Source organism: Physeter macrocephalus, chromosome 16, assembly GCF_002837175.3.
Source record: "Physeter macrocephalus isolate SW-GA chromosome 16, ASM283717v5, whole genome shotgun sequence".
Classification (NCBI taxonomy): domain Eukaryota; kingdom Metazoa; phylum Chordata; class Mammalia; order Artiodactyla; family Physeteridae; genus Physeter; species Physeter macrocephalus.
This window is the reverse complement of record NC_041229.1, coordinates 4,281,494-4,303,583: the sequence shown is the minus strand read 5'-3', so window position 1 is coordinate 4,303,583 and position 22,090 is coordinate 4,281,494. Positions and strand designations below refer to the sequence as shown.

Genomic DNA, 22,090 nt, shown 5'->3' with positions numbered 1-22,090 from the left:
TTAGCCAGGCATTAACATTCAAAGACCAGGTAAACAATAATTTTATCCAGAAAAGCAGTATGAAAGAGTTCCTATGAAGCCGAGATTCACATACTATATTCTCTGTTCCTGGTAATTTCATGCACAAGTTGACTATCCTTAACCGTGGTTCTTCGCCTTCTTTCACAGAAGAAAGATTATTTGGAGGAGTGGTACTATAAAGGTACAGGGAATACCTATCCCAATACCAAATTTTCACCATGAAAAATTATAGTGACAAAGCTTAAAAAAAAAAACAACACAAAACACGTGGGATTTCAGAAGTATATACCCTAATAATTTTTAAGAAAGCTCACCATAAATACTTCCAAAAACAACAGGCTTTACAAAAGACTGTACAATATCCTGTGTATAGGAGTAAACATCTATTCAGGCCATTTGCCAGATTCATTCAGTAATATGTTTCTGGTGTATGCTTTCATTTCAGGAAGGTCAATAATCATCTGATTTCTTCTTGACCTAATGATCTGTTGTTAGCCTACTCCTGATAATGGAAGAGGAAACTGATACAAGTTGTATGTCAGCTGGTTCTCCTTAAGTCTCAAGGTTTCTATTATATTTCAACACCATGTTATTGTGCACTTACAGAAGCAATCTCTCAGTTATGAAAAATAAAACATCAGTTGCAGAACTTACAAAGTAAAAAGGGAAATTCTTTCCCAAACCCTTTTTTGCTTAAAAAGTTAAATTCATACAAGTTTTAAGTCAGCTGGTTCTCCTTAAGTCTTAAGGTTTCTATTATATTTCAACACCATGTTATTGTGCACTTACAGAAGCAAGCTTAAAAAAAAAAACAACACGAAACACGTGGGATTTCAGAAGTATATACCCTAATAATTTTTAAGAAAGCTCACCATAAATACTTCCAAAAACAACAGGCTTTACAAAAGACTGTACAATATCCTGTGTATAGGAGTAAACATCTATTCAGGCCATTTGCCAGATTCATTCAGTAATATGTTTCTGGTGTATGCTTTCATTTCAGGAAGGTCAATAATCATCTGATTTCTTCTTGACCTAATGATCTGTTGTTAGCCTACTCCTGATAATGGAAGAGGAAACTGATACAAGTTTTAAGTCAGCTGGTTCTCCTTAAGTCTTAAGGTTTCTATTATATTTCAACACCATGTTATTGTGCACTTACAGAAGCAATCTCTCAGTCATGAAAAATAAAACATCAGTTGCAGAACTTACAAAGTAAAAAGGGAAATTCTTTCCCAAACCCTTTTTTGCTTAAAAAGTTAAATTAAATTCAAATGTACAAGACCAAGCACAGGCACTTTCCAAAAATCAAAAATGAAGCCAAACCATGAAATTACTCAATAGTTACAGAAGACAGCTCTGATTTTGGGGGGTCCTCTCTGGTTGCCTCGGCACAAGCACTGGTCTTTGGCTGCCCTGGCATTTCCTCCTCTTTTTCTGTCAGCCCACCAAGAGACCCCAAGGGAAAAGTGCTTTCACAATTCTGGGTCGAGGAGACCTGTGAAATTACAGGCATCTGAACAGAGGAGCTGTTTTCAAAACTGTGTTCTCCAAGATCATATTGAACAAGGGTCTCTTCTTGCTCCTGGTTTAAGTAGTCCGGTACTAGGAAATCACTAGGTAAGAGGCAAAGGATGAAACAGGGAGTTAATTTTCAAGCCAGTAATAAATAAGACACAATACAAAGACCTGATTTGTAAAACAAGATTGGGATTTTTCATTTCTCTAATTTTTGAATGAAGATTAGAACTCAGGAATTTTCAACTTCTAAACTTTCCTAAATATATGAACCAAAACCATCCATTAGAACCAAAGTATATCAACTCTCCCTACCACCAAGAGAGATAAGATTATCACCTTCAGTGTCACTCTGGACACCTAAACAGCCTTACTTGTTCTATGTAGAAGAGTTTTTGTATACAAAACAGATGGAAATAGCATGTTCATTTAAACAGATGGAAATAGCATGTTCATTTAAACAAAGATCATTTGAATAACTTAGGTGTAACCTTTCTTGGATTATACACTAATTATAAGGTATATAAACCTAGCTTTTTATTACTTCCTGGATATAAATTAGTTAAGAAACTAAATCCTCAGGCATAAATGACCTTTTATATAATCTACTATATAGAGAAATGTAAAAGACTACTTAGATGCTTGATTTAAATCTTTACAGTTAAACAAAAAAAAATAATGTCAATAACTAATATACTTAAGGTTATTTTATAATTTGTCCACTATTAATAAAAAAAAATTGAAGTCTGCTCAGCTGCAAAGCAATTTAAAACGTCCTATGTTATATTTTCTAAAAAGTCTTCAGGTGTTAAACAAGAGTAGAGGATAGAGGGCTCACTCAGTACAGGGAAGATATAGAAAACAGGCGTGGTTAACTGGGACACTATTTTAGTCCAGAACAAAGTTTGTTATGTCATGTATAATCTAGGTTTAGTGATATGATAACCAGACACCCAGAGTTAGAAATGATTACATTAAACAAAATGTCTGGCTTGAAGAGAAAACAAAATCTATGCAGGAATAATTTACTGAAAAATAAGATTTAAAAAATGAAGGCAGTTAAAAATTTAAGATTTGATTTTATAAGAAACTAAGACTTCCTACAGATGTACAATTCTGATAAAGTACTAAAAATAGACAACAGAATTTTATATCTAGAGGAGACCTTAGAAATCATCTTTAAAGCTAACATTTTATCTTTCTCTTTGTTTCAAGCTTCTTCATCTGTAAAGTGACGTGTTAAATCATAACACTAGTTAGTGGCAGAGCTAGAACTAGAAGCTGATCCTTGGACACCCAATAAATCAGAAAGGTAACTCTATTATAAGTTTTTTATATTAAAAGCATGGAGCTCTAAACTGAAAGAAAAAAAGGAAAACTTCATTTGATGTAAATTATCATATCCATTATAATTGGTGTAGAAGTTTCTCTCTTATTATTTAAAGAAAAAAGAGAGAAGTGGTCAAGAATTTAATTAACCTCCAAAGAGTCTGAAGTAATCCACTATCATTAAATTTCATCTGACACGGTAAATTCTCCAATAAGGTCTATTTTTAAATGTCCTACAGAATTACTTTAACCTTGTATTTAAAACAACAACAACAAAAACCCACAAAAAAACCAAAACAAGCTGATAAGTAGTCTACTTCTGTAGGAAAAGATTTCTAATGCCAACTATAAATGTATTTAAAGTTGTTTATACTTAGAAGGATCAGCAAAATTTGATCAGATCAGGAGATCAGAGCATTATTGGATAGTGGGAATTTAAAAGGAATGTGACTGATTAGCTGGCAACCTGATAAAAAAACACAGCAGGCTGCCCTAAAAGCAGGAAAAGAGAGTTTAGAAAGCAGTTTTCCTGGTTCGGTTTTTGTTGTGCACCTCACCTGCTCTGGAAGTAGTTTGCTAGCTCTGACGCTTCATGGTTCAGACTCCTCAGGTGCACGATTAAATTTCCAGAGTTGGTGAACATGGCGCCACATGTTTTGCACTCGTAAATCCGAGGCTTGCGGATAATGTGCCGGGAAACCCTCATGTGGTGTTTATATTCCCCGAAGGAAGTGAAAGTGGCACTACATATCTGGCACCGGAAACAGCGTTTACCTTCATGCTTTAGGCGATGCATCTTTAGCGAGTAAGCCCTGGTGAACTTTTTCCCACAGCGGTCACACTGAAATGGTTTAATTCCTATAAAATAAAGCAAAACAAAATATTATCTATAAACAAAATAAGTGGAAATGTCATAAACCTCACAGACTTCTGAACAGTAATTCTGTAGCAAGAGATAATCTGAAAAGACAAAAATCATCAGCAAAAATGAGTTCCAAACTCAGTATCTCAGAAAAGGTACAGAATCTAAGAAGTCACTAGTGCTTGAAAAAAGAAAGCGAGAAAGAAAGGCACCATGGGGTGGGGGTAATCGAGGTAATATATACTCCAACGGATTTTTGAAGACTTCCAAATCTTGTATTTTATAGACTTCAAAACACAATTTAACCAGAGTATTTAAGCAGAGCCCAAATCTTCACATAACATTACTTCATTTCATTAAAGTAGTGAGGTTTATATTGAGAAGATGTGAAAATGATCAGTACCTACTCTTCATTTCCTATCTCAAGAGAAAAATGAGAAGGAAAAAGGTAAATTCTAACATCTCTGAACATAATTAGTGATTGTAACAGAACTACTACTTGATTGAGTTTTTGGGTAATAGTGATGGAAAAACTATGTAGAAATTAATATATGAAATATAAAGTATATTAATGGTCCCTTCCAATTCATTATCACAGTTTTAGCAAATAAAATTTCAAAACCCTTCAAAACATCATCTGTTGATTCAACAAAGTCATAGGGAATTAGTGTTAGCACAGGGATTGTTAGACCTATCTAAGTGAGATACTTATACAGCTGAGAAGAGCAGTAAAGATTTACTTATCAGAGGTCAGTGTTCTACCCGATAGAATTTTACTGCCTTTATGTGAACACTTAACTTAAATTTCAAATATGCTTTACACATCATTTATCCAAAATCTCTTTTACACTAAAAAAATACTACAAGGCTGACTAATCAGGGCACAGAGAAATTTAGGATTGTAGAATTAAAATTAAATTATTGTTATTAATTTTAAAAAACACTTTTTATTTGGAAATAATTACAAACTTAAGAGAAGTTACAAGAAGAATAGTACAAAGAATACCAATATACACCCTGTTAACCCCATTTGATTTACCGTATGTATTTGTGCTTTTCTCCCTCACATATATACACACATGCATCTGATATCTTTTTCATTTACATATTACACCCAAGCCAAGACTTAAAGAGAATACTGATGCCTGTAAGCAAATACATTTCTGACACTGCACCAATTCAGCAATGGACCTATGTTTATCTGTTCTCACTAGACTTCCCAGAGAGAAACTTTTTTCTAACTCAAAAGCATCTGTTTACTGTTTTTAACTGGAATTTCAAAATAAAATGTTTTGGAGTGCTCATTTATGCCACAATAGGGATGATGACATTACCTGAGTGGATGAGCATGTGCTGTTTCAGGTTCTGAATACGGGTGAATCGCACCCCACATGTTGGACACTGAAAAGGTCTATCTGGACCATTTGGACTTGGCCGTTCTGTGCTGCTGGTGGAAGGAGCAATGTAGAGTTGGTAGGGATACTGAACATTTTCCAATCTAAAAAACAGACCAAAGAAGGCAACCAGGCTCTGATTTTTAAGTTCAATAAACATTTCTGCACAACTTTAAATGAACAACAACAACAAAAAGACACTTTAAGACTTTTTGAAGCAGTTTAAAAGTTAGATTACAAGTTTCATTTATAACAATAGGAGAAACAATGTTATTGTCCGGAATGTCAAGTATCTTAAGCAAGGACGTATGACCAAGCACATAACATAAACAATTTTACTTTAGGTATCCTTAATCTCTCTTAATACTTTCCTTTCTACTACTGCTTTAATTCAGGCCCTCATCAATATACGGCTGAATTAATAACTCCTTCTCTTTAGCCCCACACCCCTTTAATCCATCCTCACTGTTTCACAGTGATCTCTCTGATTAAATCAGTCCCCTGATAAAAATCCTGCGATGGTTCACTGTTATCTTCAGAGTGAAGGCAGACAAGACTCCGCATGATCTGGGTCTGTGTACTCTTCCAGCCTCATTTCTTGTCATACTCCCCAAACATACCCATACCAAGCAGTTCCTCCTTAACAGTTCTCTCTCAGTGTTGTGCTTTCATATATTTAACTTCCTTTACGTGCCTACCGTTTCTGCCTAGATAACATGCCCAGCCGTTTTATGAAATGTACCCAAGAAGTTACCTCTTCCTCCCGAAAGCCTTCTTTGATTCATCAGTGGTTTAGGTAGGTACCCTCCTATGCAGAGCAACAGACCCCTCTGCAGATGACTCATGATTATCTGCTTACTTGTCTGTCTTTAACCTCTTCCCCCTCCCCCAAAGTTGGCTTGATCTCTTTGAGGGTAAAGGGTTATTACGTTTCATCTCAATATGTCCACCACTCAGCACAGTATCTAGTATAGAACACACAACCTCATTAATGTTTGAAATTAAGGAATCTAGGCATATTTTCATTTGTTTACACCGTCATTAACTTATTCAAATGACTCTGGTTCATAACCTGCTCTATCAGGTTTAGCTATTCAAGAACAATAAACCTTGTTTGAGTTCTTTGAATCCTTCAAGTTTTCAACAAATATACTTTTTAAGTCTGTCCCGGACTCTAAGAGGAGTTAATTCAGTGACGTCTATATTCAGTGGTCAGAGACAGGCAATAAACACTCGAGAAAATGATCAGAACAGAGAATTAAAACATAGTGATCCAATAGTGATCGGTGCTGTTTTACTTTAGATTGGTGGTCAGGAAAATCTTCCTTGAGAACTGACACTTAAGACAGTGATCTAAAGATTCAGGAAAGAGTGAGCAATGTGGAAATTAGGGGAGAAAGCATTTCAGGCAGAGTAAAGGCCCTAAAATGGCAGACAGGCCCCAAAGCCAGAACAAATATGGACTAGAAATATTCTAGGAACTGAAAGAAGGTCAGCGTGGCTGGATATGGTATGCCAGGAGGAGTATGGTCTGAAGGAAGTCCTATCAGGTAGGCCTTTAAAGGCATAGTGAGGAGTTTAGATTTTAAGTGTGAATCTACTGGAGAATTTTAAGAATCTGCTACTTAGAACAGCAACATAATCTGACTTAATTTAAAACACAAAATCATTCTGGCTGCTACATGGAGAATGACTGGAGTAGGGGAGAATGAAATCAGGGGCCAGTTGAAGATTACTGTAGTAAAGGCAAAAGATGGTGGTGACCTGGGCTGGGGTGGTAGTAGCAGAGCTGGAGGAGAAGTGGACTGAGAAGGAGGAGAAGTATATTTTGGATGCAGAGCTGACAGGACTTGCTTAAAGATTAAATGGGGTGGGAGGTGAGGGAAAGAAGGACCAAGTATAATTCCCAGAGACAATGCTTGGGAAACTGGGGGTATGATGGTGCCGTTTACCAAGACAGCAGGACTGGAGGAGCAGGTCTGAGGGGAGGGAAAGGCTAGAGTTCTGTCTTGGCCATATATTAAGTCTTGGCCCTGCTACATCTATGTGAAAATTATCAAGCAGGGTCAATGTGAAGATAATGACTTGGGAACCATGAGTATATAGATAAGGGTTTGATAAACTTTTTTGGTAGCAGGTCAGATGTAATTATTTTTGGCTTTGCACACCACATGATCTGTTTCAACCACTCAACTCTGCCATCCACAGACAATATGTAAACAAATGAGCATGTCCGTGTTCCAATAAAACTTGATTTACAAATAAAGGTGGTGGCTGGAATTGGCCTGTGGTCCACAGCTTGCCAACCCCTGATATAGATACTATTTAAAGCAACTGGGCTGGGAAGTCTTAGAAATGCCAAAAAACCCCCTTGTACTATAAGTTGTCTAATTTATGTGGCTACCTGATGACTAAAAAATATACTAAAGGGAGGTCGCAATAAACTTTTATAAAATTCCCAGATAGAATGCTTGGATTGGATTTAGAGTTACAAGCACAGCCCTTACAAGAAAACTATGTACTATGTTAGTACTAACCGATCATCATCATCTGCGTGAGCACTGGTGCTAGAAGTGCTCTGAAGTGTAGGTAACCCTTCAGTGACGCCTTCATCTACTGAACCTGTGAATAAAAAAGACAGCTCTCAATACTTTGGTGTAATAAATAAAGCCAAGATATAAATTGTAAGCTGTGTCCCCAAGCCTCTGAACAGATTATCTAATGTATATACCCTGAATTACTGGTCAGAAGTAGTAGTGTTCTATAACTTTTTAATTTTTGTTTAATTTTTACATTTTATTTTATTATTTGGCTGCATCGGGTCTTAGTTGCGGCACACGGGGTCTTCGTTGCGATGTGCAGGATCTTTTGTTGCAGTGCATGGGCTCAGTAGTTGTGGCACACGGACTTAGTTGCCCCGCGGCAAGTGGGATCTGGATTGAACCCACATCCCCTGCATTGGAAGGCGGATTCTTAACCACTGGACCACCAGGTAAGTCCCTATTTTTATTTTAATTAAATGTGTATGTGATTTTAAAAAAATCACATGTGAAACAACAGCCTTATATCACTACTTAAATTCTTTCAAGAGTATTTCTTTGATATAAATTTTAGAAAGAAGTAGAGCAATTCAAATGTAAACTAAACAAAAATTCACATAAAATTAAGTAATGTTGTAACAATCATTTAAGAAAGCATTGACAAGCTTTGTTTTTTAAAACTTATTTTGTGACATACAACTTACTTGTTGTACACACAACTTCCACACAGAATGAGAAAGACAGCTGTAGGGTGAACATCTGTGAAACCTCCTCACCACCCCCTAAAACCCTGGCAGCATCCTGAAAGTTCCCATTACCCTTCTCTGATCGCAAACCCCTCCTTCCAGGAGGCAACCATCAGCATCCTCTTTCAGGGTTATCATTTCTTTCCTTTTCTTCTTATCCTGCTTCCTTTTATTTATTCTTTATTTTCATTTGTTTTTGGCTGCGCTCCTCCGCTTGCTGGATCTTCCCCCAACCAGGGATCGAACCCGCACCCTCGGCAGTGAAAGCACAGAGTCCTAACCACTGGACTGCCAGGAATCCCCTCCCCATTCCTTTTAGAAAGTAATTTTACCTCAAATGCATGTTTCCATAAACTAGGGGTTGTTTTATGCTACAACACAGCTGAGCACCATCGAGGGTTGCTTTCAATCCAGTGGCAGAGTGGAGCAAGTGAGCTTGGGACAGAGGTCAAGTCTAAAATATTTACTATCAAGCCCTCACCACGAAGAGTACAAAAGAGTACATACCATTGAATGGTGTCTGGTTTAAACTTTACATATAATGAGCCACACTGTATGTATTCTTATGTCTTGCTTCTTTCCTTCAATATTGTGGACTTATCCATGTTGTTACATGTAAATGAAGTTAGATATTATTCATCATCTATCCAATTCACTCTTGATGGACAGTTTCAGGCTACTATGAGCAACACTGCTGGGAATATTCTTTTTTTTTTTTTTTTTTCATTCCCGACCAGGGATAGAGAACGCATGCCCCCTGCAGTGGAAGCGCAGAGCCCTAACCACTGTACCGCTAGGGAATTCCCTGCTGTGAATATATTCAAGTAACAATGCACATACACATGCTTTTTTTTCTAGGGTATCTATATGAGGAATAGACTTGCTCAGTCAAAGAATATGTATTTTTTTAACTTCATGTATTTATTGAACCCCTCTTCTGTGACATGCCTGTTCAAGTCTTGCTATTGAGTTGTCCTTTTTATCATGAGTTCTTTTCATGTTTCGGATACAAAATCTTTGTAGGTAAAAGATGTTACAAATATTTTCCCCTCTTACATGGCTTGTCTTTTTACATTTTCTTTTGATGACCAAAAAATTTATATTTTAATTGAATTGATCAGTCTTTTCCTTTACGGTTATGGCTTTCAGAGCTTGTTTTTAAAAATCCGTCCCTATCTCAAATTACCTGATGAAAGATTTAGGTTTTGCCCTTGGCACTTGGGTCTTTTCTTTAACACACCTGGAGTTGATTTTGTGGCAGAACACAGTTACTGGAAGGTCTGTCTTTTCTTCTCTGCCCCGCAGCGCTCTAAAAGCACAGGTCTGTTTCTGGGTTCTCTACTAGTCCCCTCTGCTTGTCTGTACTTGCATGAATACCACACTTTAGTTACTGGAGCTTTAAAATAAATCTTGATTTGAGGTGGATCAAATCCTCTCACCTGTTCATGTGCTCCCTGAACATCTTGGCTATTCCTGGACCTTTGCATTTTTTACATTTTAGAATCAACTTGTTGAATATAAACGATAATAATCATTCCATTTCCCCCTTTCTATTAGTTTGGAAATTACACAGTCTTTTCCTATTCACTTTACTGGTTGCTTTGGAAATTAGACACATACTTAACCAAGTCTAAAAACTTTTCCTTCCTCATGGACAACAGACGGATCTTAGAACATTTTTAACTTCATTTCCCATACATACCCATTCTTCAATTTACAAATTATTGCCTGACGTTTTACTTCTTTGTTTTGATAAAGCCCCTACTCTTTCATATAAGCTATGTTTGTCCACATCTGTTCACACATTTACCTTTCTTTGCTCTTCATTCTTTTGTGTATATTAAACCTTCCATCTGTGTTCACTTCACTTCTACCTGTAGTCTATCCTTAAACATTTCTTTAGTGATGATATACTGCTGAATTGTTTTTCTTTGAGAATGTCTTATCTTCATTCTTGAAAGATATTTTCACTGTGTGTAGACATCTGGATTGGTAGTTATTTCATTCAGCATATTGAGGATACCATTTCACTGGTTTCTAACGTAATTTAAAAGTCAGATATTCTTCTGAAGGTAATCTGTCATTAATTTTTTTCCCGGAATTTTCTCTGTAATGTGTCTAGGTTCATGTTTCTTTTCATCTTTTCCCAGTTTGGGATTTGCTGGCCTCTAATCTATGGACTGTTGTCTTTCGTAGATTCCGGAAAATTCTCAGCCATTCTCTCCTCTCCTTTTAGGACTTCCATCATACCTATGTTTGTACCATCCATAACCCTTACCCTCTTCACACCTGTAGTCTCTACCATTGTCTCTGTAATGGTTAATTTATGTGTCAATGTACTGGGCTAAGGGGTGACCAGAGGGCTGGTAAAATACTATTTCTGCGTGTGTCTGTGAGGGTGTTTCCAGAGAGATTAGCATTTAAATTGGTGGACTTTGTAAGGAAGATCATCTTCACCAATTGCAGGTGGGTATCATCCAGTCTGGCGATGGCCTGAACAGAACAAAAAAGTGAAAGAAGGGCAAATTTGCTCTCTGCTTGAGCTGGGACATCCATCTTCTCCTGCTCTTGAACATCAGCACTTCTGGTTCTTGGGCCTTTGGACTTGGACTGGGATTTTGGACACTAACAGGCCAGCAGTTCCCAGGCCTTCGGATTTGGGCTGGAACTACACAACCGACTTTCCTGGCCTCCACCTGGCAGACAGCAGGTTATGGCATTTCTAATCCTCCATAATCATGTGAGTGAATCCCTCCTAATAAACCTCCTTCTGTATATCTATATATATATCCTACTGGTTCTGTTTCTCTGGAGAACCCTAATAGTTTCTCTCTCTGTGCAGCACTCAAGTGATTTCTTCTAATTTATCTTCTGATTCACCAATTCTCTCTTCTGCTGAAATCCCATCTGCTGCCAAAATGTTTGATATCCATGTTTCCTGCATGCTCTGGTTGATCTGACAGTGGTTACTGCCCTTGAAAATGATTTGCAGGTGGCTGATTTGCTAAGGGGAGGATGAATATACCCTCTTCCAGAAAAGCTTTCTGTTTGCCTCTGCTAGGTTCCTAGAGGGCAGGCCCTATCTAACCCAATTCACTGTTTGAGATTCGTTGGCCTACCCATGCAAGGAGTAAGCAGGATGTAAATCTGCAAGAGGCTGGTCTGTGCCCACCACTTCTCAGGGATGTGTTTTTCCCCTTTTTCATCTCTTAGTCGGCCCACTGCCAAGGCAGCTGTTTCTAGAGTCCCCTGGAGTCTGGAGGAAGGGGAGCAGGTTGAGTCCTAGTGCTTAATGCATGGAGCAACTTCTTTAAGACTTCACAGCTTTCATATGCTCTGGGTCAACTTCTGTTTCCCTCACTCTTCGACTTGATGAACCAAAGCCCTCTTGTGTTTTGGCAAATGTCTTACGGAAAATCTGGTTTTAGTGCTCTGATATGTACTTACCTCTCTGCGTCAGACTCCCCCCTAAAATTAACCTGGCAGTTCCCTAACCATCTTTTTCAAATATTTTAAAAGGTGACTTAAAATAAAAAGATCACGTTGTTTTCAGTGGGAGGGTAGATCCAACCAGCCTCGCCTGTTCTCATCAGGTCCTAAACCTGGCCAATGTCTTTAGGGCATGCAAATAAGCTGTGTCGCCCCAAGTGAACAAACGAGCCTCTGCGGCTGTGCAGTCCTTACGGCCAGCACTCTTCTGGTTGCAGTATTTTAATAAAAGCTAAAAGGTACTAACTGTAACAGTTGTACAACACCATATACATACGAACATTTAATAAATATCATCTGTTAATAGACACATAGTATGAAACTTCCTCCCAATGAAAATGTTGAATCCGATACTTCAGTTTTCCCCCTTGGAACACTTGAATTTGCTGACATTAGGAACCGAATACATTTCCCACTTAAGTAAAATTTTCCAAAAAACTAACCGAATCCCTTTTACTTTTTTTTTGCGGTACGCGGGCCTCTCACTGTTGTGGCCTCTTCCGTTGCGGAGCACAGGCTCCGGACTCGCAGGCTCAGTGGCTATGGCTCACGGGCCCAGCCGCTCCGCGGCATGTGGGATCTTCCCAGACCAGGGCACGAACACGCGTCCCCTGCATCGGTAGGCGGACTCTCAACCACTGCGCCACCAGGGAAGCCCCCGAATCCCTTTTAAGGCATCCAAGCTTACTTTATTAAATAATTTGCACTAGAAAATTTGTGACCGAGTTGTATTTTGCCTTGACTTCTTAAATAAATAATACTAAATATAATTCTTTTCTTGTTTCTTGATGACTCACGGTAATCATCACGAACACCAATTGTTATAGTGTTCTAATACACTGATAGAGGTTTTTGAAAGGAGACAAGACCCTATGCGTTTACATTCATCCCCAACTGCACCTCTATTCCTCCTGTCCCCTCACCCCCATCTCACCCTTACTGGTGTGTGTCTGGCATTTCTGTGCATGCCTTTTCTTTTTCTCATTCCCTTACTATCAAAAAACATTTATGCTTTTCCCCATGCCTATTTATCCAACTTATTCCTGATCCTTCTCATTTTGTTTTTTTTAAACCAGATGTGGGTTGGAGGACCAGATAATGTTGCATTTTGCTTAAGAAAGAGATGTTCACTTGTCAATATCTTCCCACTGTCACTTTTTTCCTTAAAGAGGGAACTAAACACTAACATTTCAATCTGTCCTAGGATTAAAAACCGGAAAAATCCCGGTATTTGGATCTGGTCACCATGGACACACACAAAAATCTACTTTATAGTATTCTGCAGTTCTTCAGAACGCAGGCAACATTAAAGCTTATAGGTAAAGACTTGCAAAAAAGGCCTGGAGGTGTGATTAGGGCAGGCCAGGAAGATTGATCTAACTGAAATTTGACCACCAAGTAAACTGTAATACTTTTAGGAAGGGAGTGGGGTCATGGGGAGGTGTAAATGAAACCCACTGTGCTTTGGATTGATTCTGGTGTTACCAGGAAATCTACTTAAAAGGCTGGTCAAAAAGAACTAAAATGGAGTACAAGACATATCTAGCAGATGGTCCCTCTTAAATCTATTTCCATTCTAAAATATCTAAACCTTGGCCTCTAGATCCCTAATTTGATGGATAGTAAGCATGGAAAGTAAAACAAAGGGTACTCTCTTCTAGTCCATGGCACATTAAATGTGCCAAAAGCTAAAAATAAAAACAACAGCAAGCTAAATTAAGAGTTAAAACAGACTTTTAGAAATCTATCCATACTGTGGACATTTATAACACATAGTGTTATATCACTTACGTAACCATCAGCACAAATAAATCTTGTAAACTTTTTCCTGAGATGGTGGTTTCTGCCCATGACAGCACAAGTAACCATACTAATTGGAATTTTAATTGAACTGATTTAATAGCAGGCTATACCAGCAATTTTACTTTGCTGAGGTGATAGTGATGTTTCTTAAATTATTAAAATGAAGTTTCCTTTCTAAACTATAGGGATTCTGGGACTTCCCTGGTGGTCCAGTGGCTAAGACTCTGCACTCCCAATGCAGCGGGCCCGGGTTTGATCCCTGGTCAGGGAACTGGATCCTGCATGCCGCAACTAAAAGAGCCCGCATGCTGCAACTAAAGATCCTGCGTGCTGCAACTAAGATCCAGCACAGCCAAATAAATAAATAAATAATAAAAATGAAATAAATAAATAAACTATAGGGATTCTGCTCTCAGTGGTAATGAGGACTAAGAATTCTGAATAGAACCCTCTCTCTTATAAAACAGTAAAGCTGATTTAGAGACAATCAGCTTTATACGTTAAGGGCTATTTTATCAAGAGAGAATCTACTCTCTTCCGTCATTAAGGAGTGCTGTATGATAGCTTCTGTTCCATCAAACTGATTTCTGTTTTCGCTAACCATTGTTTAAGTACTTAAGACACTTACAAAAACCCTTCTGGTGGTGAAAAATAATTACAGTGGTCCAGCCACTACTGAGCTTTTACCATGTTCCAGCCACAGTTCTACATGTTTTAAATACCTCATTTCATACTTGAGAAAGAGGAACTGGCCTGACACTGACCCTTAGGAGTGGGCCTGGTATTCACAGCTAGGCCTGGTGTTTTCTGTTGGACATAAAACAATCTTGCAGAACACCAACATCAGACCCGATCACACTGGTCTCAAACACATAATTTTTTTTAAGCACAGACAAAAACAAGGTCACTGTGCAATCACAAAAATACCAAACCTCCCCTTTCTAGCTAATGGAAGTCCCTGCTGCTTTAGGTTTACTTTGGTCTGCATTCCTAGATATTTGTTAAGATTCTCAGTCACAGAGTTATTTATGCTTTCCGACATCACCAGTCCCCGAGCAAATCCCACTTACTTGAATTGAACAAACAATCCTTTGTTCTTGCAGCTGTCCTGAAATCACGTAACACAAGCCCAAATCCTCTAATAAGTCCTTTCTAACACCCTCTTACTGAGAAGCCCTAAACACCCCATGGTGTGTGATCTCCCACACTTCAAATGGGTACTGAACTCAACTTGTTTAATTCTAGGTATGCTCCTGGTGGTCTCTGGCAACAGGGCACTGGCAGAAATGAAGGGCTCATCGAGATTTGGCTGAAGGTCTTACTGCCTTGCACTGGGAACCTCGACAACGGAGTGCATATCTAAAAGTCCTTCTGAGGTGCAACCTGCCTTTGGCTGGGAGGTAAGTTCATGCTGAAGTGAGCTCAAATATTTCACTGAAGCCTTTCAGTGTTGGGCTTATTTTGCTTTCCTAGAAAAAGGTCTTTGGGGAATATTTTGTTTATCCAGTTGGACTTGTCATTGTTCCCTGACGAAACTGTTTCCTGGCCTTCTAACACCTGCTCCTATGATCTATCTATCTAGTGTTGACTCTTGTCTACAAGAGAAATACACTGTAATGAGAGGATGGACAGAGACCTGATTAGTCCATCTGAACTGGCCCTGGAGGCTGAGTTCAGAAGATCTCCGACTGGCAAAAACATTTCAAAACTTTACAAGGTATGACATATATGAGCCTTGAAAATATAATGGAAAGTGACAGAAGTCAGTCAGGACAGACTACATATTGCATACTCCCATTTATATGAAATATCCAGAACAGGCAAATCTATACAGACAGTGTATTAGTAGTTGCCTAGGGATAGGGGTAGGACTAGAAGAGAGGCATTGTTAAGGGGTACAGGGTTTCTTTTCGGGGGGATAATTACACAACTCTGTGAATATACTAAAAACCACTATAGTATACACTTTAAATGGATGAATTTTACGATATGTAAGTTGTATTTCAATAAAGATGTTTAAAAAAACCTTATTAGGACTTGACTGCAATTTTGTCTTTGTGTGAACTGCTTTGCTTAGTTTCAAATGCCCAGAACCAGGAGGTTTTGTCTGGTCCCTGGCCTCTGCAACTGGAAATAAAAAGTTACACAAGCATTATTCTTATGGACTGCTGCAGTTCTCATGAGTCATCTCAATCTGAAACTGCATCTCTTCCAGGCCAAACATCTGTTTCCTTCATGTTTTCTCCGTAATAACACATTACACTTATCTCTCAATTGACTCAATTTCACCAAGGACAATTTGGAGTTGGAAGTAGCCATTTTGCAGGGCGCTTCCGACATGAACAAGATTGTCCATATGAGATACATTGATATTGTACAAACACTGGGGCGGGGATTTCAAGAGCTACCCCCATGGGTATTTCCAGTGTATGGCCTTCCTGGCAATGACACAACCTTGGTAAGACAAAGATAGGAACCAAGCATTGAGGTACATCTTTAACCACCTCCAAATGAGCTATGAGTTTGTTTCATGATTGCTTATTTTTAGGGTAGACTGAGGCGTCCTCATGCTAAAGAGCTATGCTGTAATGGCAAAAGAAAAATTAATAGATTCTGTATTCCTGATTGGGGAGATCCCAACTATTCTCAAGTAACAGGACCACACATTACACTGATGTTGCTCTGAAAGAACTCTATAAGCTGATCTTTTACTCAGACTCTCCGCTGTCCCCATCATCCACAAACTTCGAGAAATAAAGAGAACACATGAGATCCTAAAACTATACTTATCAAAGCACTTAAAAACCCTCTAACTTCCACAGTGTTAAGTACTGCCAAGAGCCTTGATAGCAATAAGACAAATCATCTCTACAACCCACAAGTCGACTCCTTATGAGTTAATAGTAGGCTGCCTTTTTCAAGTGGGAATTTTGGTTTAAATCTTAGGTTCTACATGATTACCAACTGATACTACAATGATACCCCAGGTTTATCACAAACAGAGAAGAGCTTATGAATGATTTAAAATCTGGAGTTTTGGTTTTCTGGAAAAGATGCCGCCAGAGAAAACTCTCCATTGATTATCAATAGAAAGGAACTGATCAGATATGGTTAACAACTGATTCAGTGGTAACAGTTTGAGGTGGCATTCATTGGATTCAAGCTTCCCAACTTAGACATGTATCACACCCTTCCAACTCCTGTGCGTCCATTCCTTCTAAGGGATTCTCCAGAAGATACTGACTTCAAAAGTGGACAGCTCCTACCCAAGATGACAAAATCAGATTAATTTTCTGATTCTTCAGTACTCTTTACTATTAATCTTGCCTATTAAAACCAATACGATCTTTCATCTTCATCCTATTGTTTTTGAACTCCTAAGATCTCCTTCTGCCACTTAAGGAAAAACAAAACTCTTGTACTTCCCCCGCCCACCCCAGACCATAGTTACTAATCTGAATTTAACAGATTGCTGGATCTATTATCCTCCATCTGACCCTGCTGACAAAAACTTAATAACTGTTCTTTTAAGCACTACAGAAGGTAGATTCCCTTTTATAGGGAATATTATATCATATCCCAGGCTTCGGCCATAGAAAAATGGACCCTGACCTCAAATTAACATGTTTCTGCTGAAGTCATTACAATCCTAACAGCAAGACCTATTCAGTCAGAAAGACACTAATCCTGGGACCATCCTGATTACGATAGCCAGTTTGTTCTCTTCAGAGACACCTGAGCCTGGCTTGCAGGAACTATTTAACTCCACTTAAGGAATCTGTCCATTTTAAGGGACCAAAACTGGCTCACTCTTGCTGTAATGAATGATACTTACATTTCCAATACGTCCACTACTAGGATACGACTTCTATGTTGGACATAGGGTTTACACATGCCCGCTGCACACTAACTCATTCTGTATATTTAAGTAACTGTTTGGGATTTTCAGGTATTAAAACCACCACCCCAACTTGTTCAACTACAGGTGTGTTCCTGGTGGTCTTGCTGGAGAGCACTGACATACTTAATAGGTAATACGACCATTACTTTATGGTTATGGAAACCTGGTGAGGTTCAGTGACTTGTTCAAAGTCACACATCTAGTAAGTAGCAGAAACTGGTAGCAGACTCCAAACCTGCCTGACTCCAAGTCCTGAACTTTTAATCATTACGCTATACTGCATATATGCTCAGTGTCGCAAATTCTTCCATCATTCTAACTGCTCACCTCAACAAGTTTATTCACTATTCATACACAAACTGTCAAATTTCTCAACATCTTAACCGACCCTCATAAGTCACTTCTCTTTTAATGGCAGATTTTAGAGTCTAGAAAAAAACCCTGAATTTCTTTGTTAGCATAGTAAAGTGTGGATTATCTAAAACTATTTTATTTATCTTTGGTGTATACAGATAATCGAATACTTCAAGACAAATAATGAAGCCCTATCATGAAGTCCTTCTCACTTAAACAAATTTTTCTTAAACCATACCAGATATAGATGGCCAGAGAAACAAGACCCAATCTAAACTTAGCAATTATTTCTCTCTTAAATTTGCTGTACTTATTGTATTTATCGGGAGTGTCAGATTTTATAACTTTTTGCTGGGCAACTTGCAATAAGAAGAACAGGTAAAATCTTATTTGAATTAATGTCATGAGTAATTATTTTTGAATTTCATGAGTATATTCAGTATTATACTCTCAGTCTCTAGAATGACAAACTACCTGCTATATATCATCTTTAATAAGTTAGTAAAATTAAGTACTCTTATGAAGTGTTCTTATGGAATATGGAAAAAAAGTACCACACACATCTTCCTCTTCTCCCTCCTACATTTTTTCACTGCCTAATATACTTTAGGAATTTAACTTTTTTCTGTAAGGCTTTTAGTGTACAGATTTGGAGTTAAAATAGGTTAGTTGAGAGTGATTAGTATATTTGCTATGAAGACAAGGCAAAAAAACCTAATTTGGATTATCTGATTATATGATATTCAGATCAGAGTTCTTTGTATGTCTGCTTTGCAACAGAACCTACATTTGTAATAGTATATATTGGAAAGGAAGTATTCTTATAAAACTGAAAGGCTTATTCTACTTATGCTCCTAACTTCTCTATTTAATCATGTTAATAATATAATAAAGGCAAAATGTGAACTGACATACTTGAGAGTGGTAAAATAAGGCTATTTCACATATCTAGTTAGCAAGATCCTCAGTTAGATTAATATTTGGCTTCTAAGTTCTCAGATAAATAATTAAAATAGTAATTACTTATTAGTTCATTATTCAGAAGGTACCAAGGTGTTTTGAGATTAAACATATTAGTAATTTAACAAAAACTTGGTCACATTGTCAAATAGCTAGGATCTCCTGCCATCAAATATATTACTGAGTGTGTGGTCACTTGAAAAGCACAAGTATCTTCACCCAAATTTCGTAATATTATCTTTAGTAGGTATATGAGTAGAATTTTGTCCCCCCCACCCAAGACATACTCAAGTCCTAACCCCTAGTACCTGTAAATATAGCCCTATTTGGAAATAGGGTCTCTGCAGATGTATCAAGTTAGATGAGGTCATACTGGAGTAGGGTGGGCCATAATCCAATGACTGGTGTCCTTAGGAGGGAGATTTGGTGCTGAAGCCAGAGACAGAGGGAAGGCCCCATAAAGATGGAAGCAGAAATTGGAGAGATGCAGCTACACGTTGAGGACTGTCAAGGAATGTTAGTAACTGTCAGAAGCCAGGAAGAAGCAAAGGATCCTTCCCTACCAACACCATAATTTCAGACTTTTAGCCTTCTGAACTGTGAAGAAATAAATTTCTCTTGTTTTAAAGCACCCAGTGTGTGGCGGCTGCTGTGACAGCCCTGGGAAACTCATATGGTGGATCAAAATCCAAGAAATTAACAAAGGTAAGAGGCCCTCCTGGTTCTCCAATCTTTTGGAGAAATCCTCTTTATTGATCTTTGTTGGTTTTTCTTCCCTCCCTGAATATAGATACTTCTCAAGGATCAGTTCTTTGGCTTTGGCTCTTACACACACATTTTCCTGTTGAGAGTCAATCTGTCACTGCTAAAAGTCCTAAACTGGTAATCTCCAGTCTTGATCTCACCCACCCTGCCTTTCAACGGCTCTGTGGCATGTTGCCTGGTCATCACCCAAGTGTGGCTCACACGGAACAAACTTTGCTGACTTACTCTTAAAACTGGGCTCCCACCTCCTCCCAATGATTTTCATAGTAGTTATGGCATCTAATAGATTCCTATAGAGTGTAAGATTACTGTTATTTTTTGTACCATTAAGAATAAAAAGTAACTGTAAAGATTATTAATTGCAAAACATATCTGAATTTAGAGATAATAAAATATGAAAAACTGTGACTTAAAATCAATGAATATAATAAAATGTTATCAGTATTTTCCTAGCCATCCAGGTACCCTGACCCTCTTATTCCCTCAAACCACATATTCAATATCATCAGGTAGTAATGATTCTTCCTTTACAAAGTCTCTTAATATCCATTTTCTTTATAGTATTATGCTAAGCATCTTCATTCATACAAAGACAACTGTACTGTAACTGGTTTTTGGACTGTCTCTCCCCAGCCAACCCCGTATGAATTTGACCAATATCAAATTCATTTTCCTAAAATATCTGTAAATGTTTTATTTTTCATTCATTTAAGGTAGACTCCTTATTACCACTAGGATAAAGCCCAAGCTAACTTGGCCAAGCTGTGGTAGACACTGCTAGTTGCATACGATACCCATTCTCCTGTAATTTTGTGAGGCAGTTACATACCCAACTAATATACATGTATTCCCAGATTCCCTTGCAGCTAGGAAAGATGACGTGACATACATTAACAGAAGTTTTTTGGGGACTTCTAGATTCCCTTGCAGCTAGGAAAGATGACATGACATACACGGGCAGAAGTTTTTTTGGGACTTCTAGGAACATTTTCCATACAAGAGTTACCCCTTTCTAGAATATGAGGCTAAAGATGAAGCAAAAATCTTATAACCATGAAGCAGTAAGTATATGGATGACAAACTAAGGATGGTGGATTATAAAAATATAAGGGGCCTAGGGCCACTCTACCAGTCCTGGACTTCCTATTTTTGAATATTTTATGCAATAATAATAAAATCCCATTTGCTTTAAGCCATTTTGAAGGGATTCTGTTATATGCAGTTGAATGCACTCCTAGCTGAAACTAGTGTTCAAGGCTTTTCACAACCTGTTCTCAACTGCTCATTTTTCTTATTTCCCATTATTTTCTATACTTGCAGGTTTCCATGCTTTATTCACATCATTGTGCATTGAATTCACTGCTTTATCAAATATGCAATGTTCTTCTACACCTCTGTGCTTTTATACATTTTCAAAGAAATGTCATTCCCTCACCTGGGCAAACTCCTACTTATTACGTAAGATCCAGCTCAAATACACAGTGTTAACTTGCTCTTTCCTTAGTGAACCTGTAACACATTGTTCCTACCTCTAGTCTAGTGCTGATTGTTGATTTACTTATCTGCTTCCCCAATTAGACTATTAACTCCTCAGACGCAGGTACTATATGTCTTTTTCATCATATATCCCCAAGTTTGGCACGTGGTAAGATTTCAATAAATATTTTAATAAAGAATAAAACACTAACTGGATTTTTTAAACTGGTATTTTTTGCATTGAAAGTAATTCACAAATCACAGATATATGAACTGTGCCATCATCATATATGTGTCCCATCAGATACTGTTCAACTATTTTCTTTGTTCCCCGTGGGTAACTTATTAAAAAAACATTGTAGTACTAATACCATCTAAAAAACCCAGTTACCATGTTTTATTCTTAATATTTCCTATAGGATACAGCACAAAACTTTAACCTAATAAGCACTTAAAAATGCTTGACTGAGGGACTTCCCTGGTGGCGCAGTGTATAAGAATCCGCCTGCCAATGCAGGGGACACGGGTTCGATACCTGGTCCGGGAAGATCCCACATGCCGCGGAGCAACTAAGCCTGGGAGCCACAACTACTGAGCCTGTGTTCTAGAGCCCGCGAGCCACAGCTACTGAAGTCCCCATGCCTAGAGCCCGTGCTCTGCAAAAAGAGAAGCCACTGCAATGAGAAGCCCATGCACCGCAACGAAGAGTAGCCCCCGCTTGCCGCAACTAGAGAAAGCCCGTGCGCAGCAACAAAGGCCCAGCACAGGGACTTCCCTGGTGGCGCAGTGGTTAAGAATCTGCCTACCAATGCAGGGGACACGGGTTCAAGCCCTGGTCTGGGAAGATCCAACATGCCACGGAGCAACTAAGCCTGTGCGCCACAACTACAGAGCCTGTGCTCTAGAGCCCATGAGCCACAACTACTGAGCCC

General features: G+C 38.3%; 1 protein-coding gene across 5 annotated transcripts in view; it reads right to left on the bottom strand.

The window, feature by feature from the left end:
• Positions 1 to 828: 828 nt before the first annotated feature.
• Positions 829 to 22,090, bottom strand: part of ZBTB44 (zinc finger and BTB domain containing 44) — a 67,783-nt gene continuing 46,521 nt past the window's right edge. For 2 of the 5 annotated variants that reach the window (XM_007112681.4, XM_024131342.3), the window contains 4 exons: positions 7,662 to 7,746; positions 5,065 to 5,228; positions 3,426 to 3,726; positions 829 to 1,637 (listed from right to left, as the gene is read on the bottom strand). In XM_007112681.4, the coding sequence (XP_007112743.1) occupies positions 1,355 to 1,637; positions 3,426 to 3,726; positions 5,065 to 5,228; positions 7,662 to 7,746 (833 nt within the window). In that variant the 3' untranslated portion in view covers positions 829 to 1,354. The remainder of the gene's footprint in view (positions 1,638 to 3,425; positions 3,727 to 5,064; positions 5,229 to 7,661; positions 7,747 to 22,090) is intronic. The other 3 variants (XM_024131343.3, XM_028501160.2, XM_024131344.3) reach the window with 3 other exon arrangements.